Source organism: Patiria miniata, unplaced genomic scaffold (assembly GCF_015706575.1).
Source record: "Patiria miniata isolate m_02_andy unplaced genomic scaffold, ASM1570657v1 HiC_scaffold_4, whole genome shotgun sequence".
In the NCBI taxonomy this organism is placed as follows: domain Eukaryota; kingdom Metazoa; phylum Echinodermata; class Asteroidea; order Valvatida; family Asterinidae; genus Patiria; species Patiria miniata.
In genome coordinates, this window is record NW_024037071.1 from 2169931 (window position 1) to 2184983 (window position 15053).

Below are 15053 nucleotides of genomic sequence, written 5' to 3' on the forward strand. Positions count from 1 at the left end.
AATTTATCAAAAGTGAGACAAAAAAGCACCAGATCTTTATAAAAGTGAACATGCGATGCATGCAATCTTGTATATATTCCTTTGAAGTGTTGTAACTTTAAGTCATGTAAGTTTTGGTACATTTTCTACAGCAATTTCGAGGCACAGTTACATCACTCCCCCTTTTAAACTTGTAAATTAAAAAAAAAAAACACACACACACACAGACGTATCAAAATAATGCTTGCAAAACTTAACAACTTTCGAAAGACAACAAAATTAATACCAAATTACTATTTTATTCGATTTATCTAAAGCCCAAAGGTTTGATTTGTGCCGACAAATGTCTTTTCAGTATGTAACCTAGTAAATCGTAAGTGAATTTCTCATGATTCAACCTATCAAAAGTGGATAGATAGTTATTTCAGCTAATAGTTTCTTCCCTTAACAAAATATCTGAATCCACAGCGACAATGAGTCTGACGGACAGCCTTGCCTTAATCTTATACCATTGCAAACAATCAAATATTATCAAATATCCTTGCTCTTTTTAAAATTGAAGACTTACCGCAGGGACAAATTTAAACCCCTACCAATTACAGGAGACTTTCCAGTTGACCTCAATTTGAATCTTCATTTGTTTCTTTCCAAGCACTTTGCTATAGCATATAGGATGGGTTTCCAAATGAGGGGAAATACCATTGCTCTTTTATGACGCAAACCGCATGGACGGCAATTTCCGCAGCAAGTTCAGACAACATCGATCATCCACTGAGCGGCAACTTACAATATAATAAGCAAGGATACAATAGCTGAGTTAGTTTTCAAATGACTAACCGACATTTTCAGATTTGATTAGTTTTTTGCTTGTATGAAACATTTACGTCAAATACGCACAGAAGTGCACTAAAATTTGCAGGGCCTACGTGTATATTTGCAGAAGCCTAGAGGTAATTTTAACTTCATTGAACTTAAGTTTGGAACCATCGTCAACATTGTTTCATCATTGCGGAGAGAAACGATCAACGTTTTAGCGATCGCTTAAACTACAATCAATGCTGTTGTTGAAAAGTCTTATTTGCATTTGACAGACAATAATATTTGAAGTTTGGAGAAGATGGCGACTTAAACACGGTGGCAAAGTTAACCATAGAGATGAGGTCTAAATAATGAAATCCCCCTTTTGGCAGCGGGCGGCCGTTAATTCCAATTTCACATAATACAATCAATTGAAATTTCCCACCGATATGCGAAATAAGTTTCGGAGTGTCATTATGTAAAACAACTTACAATCATGGCGCAACTTTGTTGAGTTGATGATATTCTCTCGTGTGTGCAGTCTAAGCGAAGTTCAGAACATCAAAGTGGAAACCATGCAGAGACTTTACCGGGGAATACGATCATCAGTGCTTTTATGACACAGTTTCACTGGCACCCGTTATTTTTTTAAAAATCAATAACGGTCCTAACAGTTAACTGTAATAAAAGAGTTCCTCGATCTTTTGTTGCGCGCTTTCCTCTTGAGGACAAGATTACGGACTACATCATTGTGGGTCTCTGCAACCTTAATGTTGGCAGCACAATAGAATTGCGAGGCACTGTTTTAATCCGTATGGATTTGGGTTCAAACCAGCGTGGCTGGTGGCAATGCTATTGTTCAGGTTATTGAATAGGATTAAAGTAGGGATTATTGCAGTTCAGAGATTTATGGTTACGCCACATTGTTGCTGATTTGTGGAAACCACATGAAAAGGCCTCAGGTCCAACACATACAGCAGAGTCAGATTCATAACTACACATAACTTTCTTCCCAGTTCTGTTTTGTCAAAGGCATATTTTCTCAGTAAAAGTTTGCACAACAAACCCCAAAACAAACCCTCCCCGCCTTTTCTGATGTGCCGCTTATAACTCCCGCCCAAAAAATCATTTTCCATTTACTCTTTGTAAAATTTCCTACATGAACTGACCAGTAATTGCCATGGCAACTGCCGCATTAACCCTGACGAAAAAATTGTACGCGAATGAACTTTTCAAAATACTTGATTTAATGGACCATTGTAACCTATTAATAAAGCTTGACTCACATGTTTGTAATTTCGACAGGTCGAAAGGGCAGTCAATATGACCCTATCATTCTGATTAATGACACCTCGACAAACACCATAATTAGTGTCACCGCGGTGCCGCGGTATACTGATGTTTGTTGACCGAAATTGAGAAATTTGAAAAGCATTTTGATTAATGTTCTGATATCAACAGGACATAAAGTAAGTAATCACTTTTCAAAAAAGTTGGAGCGTCCAGGGAATTCTTTTGTGGTCGTAAGGTTGTTGCTTTGTATAATTCATTTAAAATATTTACGAGGGGGAACTTTTGTTATATATCAAACAATATATTTTTCTTTTTTCTCTTTAATTAGAAAATCCAGGACGCAGGAAGGCCAGCTATTTCTTGAAAAAGATAACAGATTTTTTTGGGCAAAATATAAATGCGGAACCAAAGCTAAGTAATGCTCAGTTAACTTGCAGTTTATAAATTAGAACTATTTGGCGGGAGAAATATCGTCATAATATCTCAGCGTGCGGTAATTTGTGGCAATAGGGGTATCACTCTACCGCCCTCATGCGACGGGCGCTGTGTCAATAGTCGGCAATGCATGCAGTGACATTTTTAACAAACAGCATGCGAAGGGGGCACATAAGAGTGTAAAAAAGTTATTCCGTTGATTTGATTGCAATTGGCATTATTTCTGTTACAGTTTCTTCACTTGACAACATGCTTTTATACCCACACCCCATGGTTATTCGGGTTGAAACTTAATGCGTACTCGAAATAGCGCCCTCATAATATTGCACTTGAGGGGTTGTGAAAAAGGAGGGTCCGGTTGTTCACCGGACTTTTTGTCTTTATACAGAAATTGGATAAATTGTGGCCAAAAAGTCGCTCTATATTACAATAGAGTGGATTGATCGTTTTCTTTTTAAATGGCGATAGGCTTCGGGACAACTTTTAGGGGAGATCGTATTTCAAAATCTCTAACCAAGTCACTGGTTTACAACATTGATTGAACAAAAAGTTATGATTTTCAAAACATTAAACTGAATGTTGCAGTACACCAAAATCCGTTTGAACAAGCACCATAATATACTTTAATCCAGTTGACCACTACCTATTACAAACGTTTACTTACGTAAATAAAGAAGCGCCTGACATTAAAGTCGTTTGTAAAAATATTATCGCGGGCTTAATCATTGATCGTGTGCAAAGACAATTAATATGGGTTATCATTCTTCTTCCCAACCTCAGGTAATGGCCATTTTTGTTTTCTGTTCATGACATTTTTGATTTGGTTAAAATAAAGTCGGTGTGTACGTGCTTTCTGGGTGTGACACCTTGACAAATAGTTCAGTTGAATTGATTACTTTCTAGCATTACACTGTTATGAGCTTTCCAATGAGACATCGCATGAAAAAAATCAACCCACGACAAGTAATCAATTAATTAATTTCAACTTTGAATTGAGAGCGGGACGCTCCTAATTCGTTCTTAAAGGGAAAATACAACATTTGCAAACATCAAAAAACGAAATGATCAAATTATAACGAAATATCTTACTGGATTGTTAGTGAATGACATTCAAAAGCATTCTGTAAAATCGTGGCTCCTGGTGTGCTGACATTTTCAAGAAAACTTGTATTTTTCCAACGCTGGTCGGCCGACCATCGTTGGAGAAATCTGGCTTTTTTTCAAAAATTGCTCCTAATTTTTTATATTCAGTTATTCCACATTTTCTTTGCAATTGATTTCACACCTGTGAAGGGGTACAATCCTGCTAGACTGATTCTCTGACCTTACAATTCCCCAAAGTCTGTAAATTGCTCCGTTTCATCTTAAGTGGGGTCAGGGAGCCAGACTACAAGAACAAAATTGGTTTACTTGCTTTTCCCAGCATTTACAAGCCCAAAAGATGAAACAAGTCAGTTTAACAATATTTTCTATAGCATACTAATCCTCCAAATCCATTTATTTCTGAAAATTAGAGCAAAACCAAATGTTGTATATCTCCTTTAATAGTGTGCACAATTTCTGAACTGGAGCGCGCAATTTACAGCCACCTTTTTAAAACAGTAAGCCTGCAAAAATTAAACAAGCAAATGTATTTGTTGCTGGACATTATATTCCTTTAAACTTCGTTCGGAAAAGAAAATCGAAATTTTGAAAAAGCATGCACGTAGGCCCATATACCAACTTTAAATTGCCTCAAGGCCCAATTTTCTAGTTTAATCTCAATTAAGAGTTGAGAGAATACCATGCATCGTCAGTCACAGATTTTGCTCTTTGTGCAATTTCTTCAACACAAAGTCGTCATTAAATCTGGGTGAAAGATCTACAATCGACAAGACAATGAGTCCTATTAATTAATTTTGTAAGTATTCTTTCAATTATTATATGTACATGTACCTTGACTTAAACATTTACTTTGTCTCATTGTTCATAATTGTTTGCACTGATTTTAGTTTGACTTTGAAATACTTTTTTATTTATTGACGACTGAATCAATATTACGAAGACTTTGTGAGGCGTGTTTTCTCTGCAATACCTTGACTTAAACATTTACTTTGTCTCATTGTTCATAATTGTTTGCACTGATTTTAGTTTGACTTTGAAATACTTTTTTATTTATTGACGGTTGAATCAATATTACGAAGACTTTGTAAGTCGTGTTTTCTTCGCAATTACAGATTAAGTAAACCAAATTTTTGCTTTGTTTAACGATAATTTGAGCTGATTACATAATGTGGGACATCATCAGTTCCAGGACGTCTGTATCGCGGAGTTTCCGTGGTGACTTAAATTGATTGACAGAGGCTGATGAGTTTGCCACGATGAATTCCTTCAGCTTGTCGAACGAGCCTGGCTTCACCTGGTGCACATGCGCCATGGCGAGGGTCGCGCTGTTGCGGAGGTAGTTGTAAAAATGGTGATGTCTCCGCAAAACTTGGTCAAACTGCAATAAAGACAAAGTAATTCAGAAATGACATTTTGTGATTTATAAGTCGATTGAGAAGACACCCTTGTCAAAGAAATGAACTCAACAAAAATGAGGATAAGCAGAGGTGAAACCTTCAAAGCACAAAAACACAACCATCACCCTAAAAACAGATTGGTTGAAAATAACCAATATACGTGTCCAACCAAACCGAGATTGGTTGGACACATATCTACCAATCCAACCAATTATATTGGTTATTTCAACCAATCTGTTTTAGGTGCACGTAGACCCAGAGCACTGGCAGATTTAGGAAGTCATCGTGAGCAGGGCCTGAGTTTCAAAGCTGGGCCCGAGTTTCAAAGCTAAAAGTAGTTAGTCAAATGGTGTGCAAAACTTGTATAATCTGCAGTGCTGTAGCTATTATAAAAGCTATACTCGTTTGCGTTCGTCAAATCCGCTCGACGCCAATTTAGAACTTTATAATGAAACTATACCTTTGGTGCCCATTCCGTTGTGTTCTCAAGTGGTGAAACGTTTTCCACTTCTATAAACACGAGATAGAAGATTTCGTAGCTGTCACCTGTGGGGAGAACAACGCAAACCCTTCTAGTTTAGGTAATCTCGTCCCCTTGTAACAAACTTTTCGGTTCTGCTAATTTGCACTCTTTATGGAAACGGAAGTGCATTTGTGGCCTATTTCTTTTGCATTGATATACAACATTACACGAAGATCTACTTCAATCAGAGTTCGACATGAATGTTGATGAGATTCGAAATTATTTTTACGATAATAATACCGAGTGAGATAAAATGAGATGTGGCTGTTGTTTTTTATCACCAACAAAGGTACAGTTGTATTTCTCAATTTGAAGACTTTCCCGGATTTGAGATTTAAACTAAAACTTTATAGGCTCCAAGCGTTCAGCCTGCAAATAAACTTTGTCATGAATGGCTGTAAAGAGTGACCAAACAAAATGTCAATTACTGGCCTATCAATAAATACGACTGCCCATCCAATCCAAGACGTCAGTTCTTCATCTAAACGGTTAATTGCGCAGATGTGATTGTAAATCGCACCAATTTGTTTTTCTTTTTCTGTTTATCTGCCTGCATAATATAGCGCGTTGGGAAAACAGGATTCGATAACCAACTTTCGCTACTTTATAAGGGAGCAGTTAAATGTATACCTCCTTTGGTATCAGAAAGCAGTGGACTTTCTGCACACGTCCAATTGACAAGTCTGGCTCCTGGAAGCTGGGACATGAATTCCTGCACCACCGTCTGCATGGTGACCGCCGTTACCTTCTCACTGCGAAGATTCAGCAACTCCGCTTTCCTGCGGGTAGGATGGGCAAGAAAAGGTTCATTAAAGGGAATGTACATCATTGGCTTTTGCTGTAATTTTCAGAAATGAACTATTTGAGAGGTTAGTATAATAGATCAAATATTGTTACACTGACATGTTTGAAGTTTTGTGTTCGAAAAGGTTGGAAAAACCAAGAGAAACAAAAATGTTCAAGAAGTTTGGTTCCCTGACTCCACAAAAGATAAAATGGATCAATTTATAGATGATGGAAAATTGTAAGGCAAGGGAACCAATCTAGCTGGCCTGCACCCGTTCATGAACATGTAACCAATAGCAAACAAAATTTGGACTGAAAAAAATGGTAAATTTGGAGCAGTAGTTGAAAAAGTTAGGTTTTTCCAACGCTAGTCGGCCGACCACCGTTGGAAATGTTAACAAAAATACCATTTTCTTGAAAATGACTTCACACCAGGTGCCATAATTTTAGAAGATGCTTGAGACTGTCATTTACCAACATCCTAGTAAGGTATTTCGTAAAAACTTGGTAGTTTTATTTTTCGATGTTTGCAAATGTTGTATATTCCCTTTAATTTTGACTGCGAGAGGGAATTGTCACCGCTTGAGGGCAGCAGGCATGTTTGCCTCACTTCATCAAGTATTGTCGGACATCTAGTAGTATAGTACAAGTTTCGAGAAAAACGGAGTTTGACGAATTCATTAATCATGCTGTAACGAGTCACTGAATTTTGTGATCTAAGTCACGAAATTCAGTGACCTTTGATTCATGGAGTCTTCTGACGAGGGACTTGAGTCGAGTCAATTACTTACAATGACTCGAGTCGAGTCGAATCAGTTTCACGTTGGGACTCAGTCGAGTTGGGACTCGAGCCATTGTCTCGAGTCGTTACAACTCTGCCATGTAGACCTCGCGTAGTTCTAACGAAAATCATCTCGGGAATACTCTGATTTATCCCGTAATAAATGTTCTTAAGATATTGACAAATTGCCACCTGCAGTTCGTGGTCTTATTATAGTTTGCATCACCCACCTGTATTCGAACTTAATGACCGGGCATTTCTCGTGGATGCCCACAACCTTGACCACGTCGCCATTCCGGTAGCGGTACAAGCCACAGCGAGTCGTGAGTACGAGTTCGTACGTCTGCCCAACTTCCACCTCGTCGATCAGCAAAGTTTGTGGGTTTTCGTCTTTGCTAACGTAACAAAAATAAAACAGCAAGTACGATGATATTATACAAATAATGAATGTTTATGAGTGCAATGGTAAGAATAATTTCATGAGGTGACGGATGAAATGTTCCATTCCACGAGGCGAAGCCGAGTGGAATGGAACATTTCATCTGTCACCGAATGAAATTATTCTTACCATTGCACGAACGTGAAACATTCATTATTTGTTTTATATAACACCTGAATAAATCCTCGTCATCTGATTGGTTGACTTTTAATAGCCAATTTATTCAAGTTCAAAATTGTTTACAAGTTTGACAAGTTCAGAGTTATCATATTTAATTTATGCAAACTGTTCAACAATTTAAAACTTGTCCATAAGTTTAGAACTTAAACAGTTCAATAAGTCCAGAACTTTTATTGCCAATTTAAACACCACAGCGCCACCTTTGGCAACATGTGCAGTGACAGTGCAATGGTACTTCTAATCACAGTGCAATGGTACTTCCATTGCACTGTGCGCTGCGCGCCACGTGCGCGCCGTGCATTGGTACGAATAACATAGATATAGAACTTAAAAAACTAGAACTTAAAAAACTAGATCGGACGCGCGTATGATATGCGCGTTTTCGACAGGACGCTGCCATTGGTCACGTGAATAGGGTCAAAAATTTAAACACGCATTTCTTCGGCATGACGATCACTTGTACTCCATCACTGCTTGCAAATGGTGGCAATCTGTGCGGCAGCAAAGTTCAACTAAGACGGAGAAAGGGACCCGGAGGACAGTCTCTCAAGAAGTTAACATCATGTGTGAGTAACTTAATACACAGAATTTATCTCTTGAGAGTGCATTTCGAACAAGACAGCTTTTATAAAAATTAACTTAATATAGGCTACGCCTACGTTACGCAATGCCAAATGGGCATAAATCACAGGAATGGGTGTGGAGAAAAATCCCAATGTGTGATCCAAAGGATCCTCCGAATTTTGTAATAATCGCGCAGGGCCTACTTAAAAATATTTTCAGTGCATTGTTTTAAAAGTTAAGATGGTACTCCTGATCCTGAACATCGAATAACAATTATTTCTGGCCTAACATCACCCTCCCCTCTCCTGCTTTTCAATAATAGTCCGACTCCGCGGGGGTACGAGGATTGGGAGTCACTTTTTGTTGTGGGATGTGGGTGATTAAAGAAAATGCACCATTCTCCTAGTTTGAACACATCAATGAGAAATATTCCAAATGGCAGCAAATGGAATCCAACAAAGCACGATCGTCTTTGCAGCGACCATTTCCCTGCAGAGTGCTTCAAGGGGGAATGGGGGGAAAACACGTCTGCGTGTCGATGCCGTACCGTCAATCTTTGAAGACTACCCGACTCATTTGAAGCCTGTAAGTATTACAATGAGCCTTGGGGCCAGGATAGGCTATCGATAATTACTGTCATGTATTTAAAGGCCTAGCATGTGCTTTATTTGTTTTATTTCGTAGGAAGACTACAGTCTCGTGTATGGACTTCAGCACGAGAGAGAAAAGCTGCCAACGGCAAGGAAAGAACCGACCCAAGCCCCCGTCGAAGATATTGCTTCAGTGCATGGCTGTACCGGCAAAACAAACATCAGCGATAGAGCATGCATACAGTCTACCACCAGAAATGGATCTACCCTCGGAAGTAGCAGGAAGGCTATATAATCCAAGCTTGAACAGGAAAACAGACAACTCCGGCAGGAAAATCGACGATCATGTCGAAAAAGATCTTATCCGTCAGAGAGGTGGTAAAAGGCCTGTAAGAGGAGCAACTTGTTACTCCAGAGACGGCCGACCAGATGGAAACACAGTTTCCTATCCTGCAATTGGAAGTCACTTTGCTGGAGCTGGGAAAACTGCGCCTTGCTCAACGAATCACAATCATAGTGATGAAGAAGTTTGCACTGCTCGACATACAAAAGCGTACGTCTTCGTCAGAAAGAAGATTGCACTGCCGACTGTGCGTACAGTGAGGAGATAGCTGGCCACGCATGCATAACTGGGCCTCGTGCGTGGACCATAGCTAAAATTTAACAAGTTTCGCTTAGTATTTCGTTATCGTCTTATTGTTGCTCCTCAGAAATTGAAAGATTGAATAGCCCTCTGTTTGCGTTCATGCATATGAGGAAGATATATTGGATTACTTATTCTGGTTCATAAATTTATGGGAAGCAATACTCACCTGCTGGTAGTTGCATAGGCTAGACCTTCACATAAATATTCGGATGGTGACAACCAAATGTATTTTTTTCATGAGCAATGATATTCTTGACATCTTGATTAAATGGTTGATATGGATATGGAACTGCCATTTCATCAGATTATTTATTAGCTAACGAGTAAGTTTTCACTGTATATAAATTGTTTATTACCTAAAAGTTATTTAAGTATTAGTTTGTTCAGTACTCACAACAGATGGCCAGAGACTTGTTTTTGTAGTCATCCATTCATTTCAAATGTAATGTTCCTATTGAGGTTAGCAGTATTAATTGATGGCCCATTGAAAATCATCTGTCAGGTGACATGGCTACCATCTGTAAATAAAGCTATAATTATTATTAAAGCAACGCAATATTTCGAGTGCCCGTTTTTATCGTTGCTCATTTACAAAACGATTTTCTGTTATTTCATTTTGATGTTGGTAAAATTAAAAGTTTATGTTTTGTCTGATAGGCAAGTAACGGTTGAGTTTTATTGCACATTTTAAAAAAGAGGGGGAAATCTCATGAAACAGGTTGACATTTAACTACGCTTTTGACATTTGTGTGAACACAATGTGGCTACTTTTCGGTACAAATTAGTATTCTTGGCTGAAAATCAATTACCTTCAACACAGTCGCCAATTTGGCCCCAAATAAGACACAGAGGCAAACTCGTGTGTAACTTTTCAAAGGAATATGAAATGTCACATTGTCAAAAATCGTCGTTAAAAATGTCAACCTGTTGTTAAGAACTTCAACGCATAGCTGAATTCAGGTGTGGGTGTTGCCGATATTTTTTCCGTCCAGCATTCACCAGCTGCCCTTTGCGCATGGCCCTATTCACGTGACTTTGCAGCGCGTCCATGAAGAACCCAGAAGTTTGGTGCACAGTGAATGGCGCGTTCAAACGCGCGTCCGATCTAGTTACATTAAGTTCTATATCTATGACGAATAATTCAATGACATGTGATCAACGATCCACCAATCAGATGACGGGGATTTATTCAGGTGTTGTATAAAGATTTTTAGAAAGCAGAAACCTTCAAAAGACAAGATGACAGTTTCAATGGGAAAACGACAAATAACCGACGATTCCAGAGACTTTGGCGGATCTTTTGTGGGATAAAAAAACTATATATGTATTTTTCCTTTTTTTAAGGGGGGGGGGGAGGGGAATGCTATTTCCTGGCTTACTTCTCGAGAAACATGAATAGTGAGTGCCAAGGCCCCCGAACGAAACATTTTTCGATGTTGTTACTGTTTTTGAAGTTTTGTATGAACTGAAAATGGAACTGACTTACCAGTTTTCCTCGCGAATGAACTCGTATATATTTTCGTTGACGAGCAGGCTATACTTCGCTTGCGGATCAGTCGGCCACAAATTCATTCCAATGCAGGTCTCCGTACACATGTATATTCCTTGGTAAATTGGCGTTCCTGCAAATGGAACACAAAGGATACCAATCACGAAACTCTGTGGTGAAGCCATTGTAACAGCCTGCCATACATTTTGTCTCCGTGACAAAAAGGGAAAGACTTATGCACCTATCAAGGGTTAGTGTTCCCCCCGGCTGCCCCACCAAAGACGTGGGGATTGTCACTTTTGAAGTGACAAAATGCCTACTATTCCCCTCGGGCAAAATTTGTAACTGTCTCCGACATATACGTTGGGCGGGGTAGTGATTGCCTTTTCATGTAGTACGCCAACTGTAACAATGTTTTGGAGTGACCAAAATCCCCACCCCTGGGGCATGAAAACGTGATGTAACCGGGGAGAGTGGAATTTATTAGTTTAAAATGTGGCACTCAACATCGGACCTGGGGCAGCAGGGGGCATCTGTTTGAATTAGGCGCATTACTAAATCTTTGCAAATTTAAAATGAATGTCAGTACTTCAAATTAATGGGGGGGGGGGGGGGCGGGGGAATGTGCAACCGACACTGATTGCTTTCATGATAATTGCTTGCCGTTATTATCGACGAGATGTTGAATACCTTTCGTGTAGGTCTTGTCCAGTTTAGTTCGAAATCCACCCATTTCAACGGAGAATATGTGCTTGAAGTTGGGCCACATCCTCGAAACGATCCCGACAAATCCCTTGGAAAACTCGGCGCGGAGTTCCCCAGCTCTCTCGGGATTTGGAGAAAGAGCGGCATTCAAATCACGCCGAATCTCGTCCGATATCGCGAGCTCCGGGTTAAGTCTCCCCTTGGTGATGTCATCGAGCAGGGTCTGCCAGTTGTCCTCGATCAGTTTCATTGCTCTGTACACCAGCGCCGTGAAAGGGGCGAGGAACGTCCCGATATGTCTATCCCGGAGGGCAAAGAGGAGGTGGACGTAGTTTGCCTCAAAGTCGGTGGAGATCTGGAATCCAGCAGGCGGTGTGTTACTCATGTCCAGGGTAAACTGGTCACTGGGCGAGACAAAGAACAGCGGCGAGACGACACGACCAGATTTGGTCTGATTCAGGGTAGGTTTGCAGTACAAGGTGCACCTGCGCTGCAGGGGACTCGGCCGGCCGAAGGCTTCATTGGCCGGGAAGACTACCTCCGACAACGAGAACCAAATCACGTTTGTTCGTGATGCCACGATCGGGATCAGCTTACCGACTCCGGTTGTACCGGAGGTGATACCAAATCTGACGACCTCCTCCCCGACACACACGCCTCGCTCCCCGTCAGCCAGCCTCTGCATGTACTCCCTGTAATCCTCGTAGGAAGTCAGGGGATGTTTCCTCTGAAGTTCGGCGACATTCTCTATGTCTCCCAGGCGGAACTTCAGTCCGTACTCGGTCTCGGCGTCTCGGGCGATGAGTTGACGCAGAAATGTCTCCTGGGCACGCTGCGGGCTTCTCCACTCTCGTCTCAGCTTGGCTTTGATGAATGGGTAGCGCAAGGAGTAGACTTGGTTGCTCACGTAGCATCTCAGGAGCGACGGCAGAGTGTGGTCTGGAGAACACGGGATGATGCTCATGTGGAAAGCAAACACGGAGGCCAACAGGAGGAGACTTGCTACCAGTCCTGGTCGAAAGAAAATGGCGGAATTCATGAGGAATACAAGACTGCGTCCTACGAAAGCGGTCGTGTTAGTGTGTTAAGAGCTGCCAGATGCAGCTAGTTATTCAGATGCAACTTCAAATCGGCAATCCCGACAATAAAATATGGATACAACTAATATAATACTGGCGTACATTATATATGACATTCTCATTGAAAATAATGAGAATGACAGCCATCATAATTATCTCTAAAAAATTAAGACACTGAATATATTTTATTTTAAACTTTGAACTTAACCCGCAAAACATACTCCGCAAAACTGACCCAATGCCAGTAGGCAAGCAACATCCACGTGGGACAACATAGGCAACATGTCCACAGTCTTCAAACTGACACTTTTTTTCTCCGGAGTAGAAAATCATTCATTCAATTGCATTAATGTGTGTTGTCATTTCCCCAGCTACATTTCGTATAAAATCACAAAGAGATAACCGTGAAGTTTCCAGGGTTCGAAACTATCGGTAGCCCGCTTGCCCCGCTAGCCAAATGCTAGTCAAAACAGCGGCGGGCTAGTCAAACTTGTCCTTAACTAGCCCGGCTGGCGAGTGAAAAATTATTGGGATACGGCAAAGATGAACGTACAGGAAAAAAATTAATCATTAAATTCAGAAAGAAAACCCCATCAATTTGTGTCTAATTTTATCAACTGTTTTAAAGGGTTAAATTATTAGATCTGTTAATCAAAAACACTGACAAAATTGCCTCAGAATTGAGCCTGAGAATACGCCATTTTGTATTTGAGATAAGAAAAAAATGCAGGCTAGTGAAAATGCCCGCGGGCTAGTTAAGAGTCCGTTTCTAGCCCGGCTGGCTAGTGAACAAAAAAAGTTAAGGTCGAACCGTGCCGTTAACCGTTCGAATCTCTTGACATCATGTTCAACTTTGAGCCTGCAGGGTTCAATGACAATTTAACAATTAGGTCAGTTTGTTTTCAGATACAAAAAAAATATGAAGTAGATCAGGGTTCGGAATACTTCAAAGTATATGCCGCTGAAAAGGTCACGAAGTGTAGACATGGCTGGCTACATGTTTAGTTAGAACTTTAAGTCTGTATGTGCCTTTGTATACAAAACGTTTCGAAGGACATTTTCATTTGCAGATTTATTGGTTTATCGATCATAAACAACGGGCGTTATCACTGGACCCGATAAACAATGGGATAGTTTTCGTATCATCAGTTGTCGAATTTTCTATGAAATGACTGTCCAGTAATATACATGTATGTAAATACTATATTATGGACAATTGGTTTGGTTAAAATACTTCTTGAGATGGATTTTGTTTGGTCAAAACTTGTCTGTATCTTTTGAATAATCTGTTGCGGGTTTCAACCTTTCCAGACAACTTCCTGTTTTGGTTTTAGAAACAAAAACAAAGTTTAACTGTGAAATAAAAGAATCGTAACATCAGATGGTTTGGGTCCAGCATTCTGCACAGTTTAGGCCCAAGTTATAAACGATTTTCATCACTTCTAAAACCAACCTTAAAGTTAAACTTATCATAGCTACAGCCGACAAGCCGTATAGCCGTATACACAATGGTCTATAATGTCTCTCTATACACTTACCCAACAGACAGCTTCTCATATACAGACCCATGTTGGCGGAGTCGACCAACAAGCGGATCAGCCAAGCACCTACAAATGCCAGCACGGTGCCTGCCAGTCTGAATCTACCGCCCCACTCCATTGTTACGTAACGGTCGCGTCAAACTTAAAAACTTCTGAACATTAAATGCACCGATCGCTAATGAGTTCGAGGAGCCGCGAGCAAATGGTGAGCTGTGTACTTTGTATTTGATAAAGTTCGTTGGTCCAATATTAATTTATGCACGCATGCGAACTGTGGGAGTCAACATGGCGATGGGCTTCACGACCGCTTTTAAAGGGGTGATCTAAAATTTGATTTTTATTCCCCAAAATGTCATCGGCTAACCCTTCCCCCCCAAAAAATACGATCCAATCTATTTTATTGATATTTTGACTGACAGCATTTTTAATTAAGACTATTTTTAATGCAGTATTTTTAATTTGATGTGTGTCTCAAACACCTTGGAGAGTTCTGAGTATTTTGGAAGTGGGTGATTTTAACTTATTTTTCTTCAAACCTTAGACTCATCTCGCCTCGAGTCAGCGCCTGTTCAAAGTTACTCCCGTTGTTCAGTAATACCCTGTAAGTCGAAGAAAAGAACATTGCATGTCTTTATGCAGCAGTAAATTAGTTGCCATGAACCAATGGTAAAATCCCCCCCCCCTCGGTCAAAAAAGTGTTAAAGTGTGTTCAAGTCAGTGGAAC

At 40.1% G+C, this 15053-nt stretch overlaps 1 protein-coding gene across 4 annotated transcripts; it reads right to left on the reverse strand.

Moving 5' to 3' along the window:
- Positions 1–3788: 3788 nt before the first annotated feature.
- LOC119739940 (probable indole-3-acetic acid-amido synthetase GH3.8) lies at positions 3789–14705 on the reverse strand. Of its 4 annotated transcripts, XR_005272638.1 has the most exons (8): positions 14327–14705; positions 11695–12720; positions 11002–11137; positions 7327–7491; positions 6160–6308; positions 5467–5552; positions 4580–4987; positions 4408–4440 (listed from the first exon to the last, which is right to left on the reverse strand). XR_005272638.1 is itself a non-coding variant. In XM_038215082.1 (7 exons), exons 1-7 carry the CDS (start codon positions 14445–14447, stop codon positions 4769–4771), a joined length of 1902 nt encoding a protein of 633 aa, XP_038071010.1. In that variant the 5' UTR covers positions 14448–14705; the 3' UTR covers positions 3789–4768. The 4 variants fall into 4 exon arrangements, 3 of the variants coding, with proteins under 3 accessions (XP_038071010.1, XP_038071012.1, XP_038071011.1); XM_038215082.1 differs by having other exon boundaries at positions 3789–4987; XM_038215084.1 differs by lacking the exon at positions 14327–14705 and adding an exon at positions 14242–14278 and having other exon boundaries at positions 3789–4987.
- Positions 14706–15053: the final 348 nt, after the last annotated feature.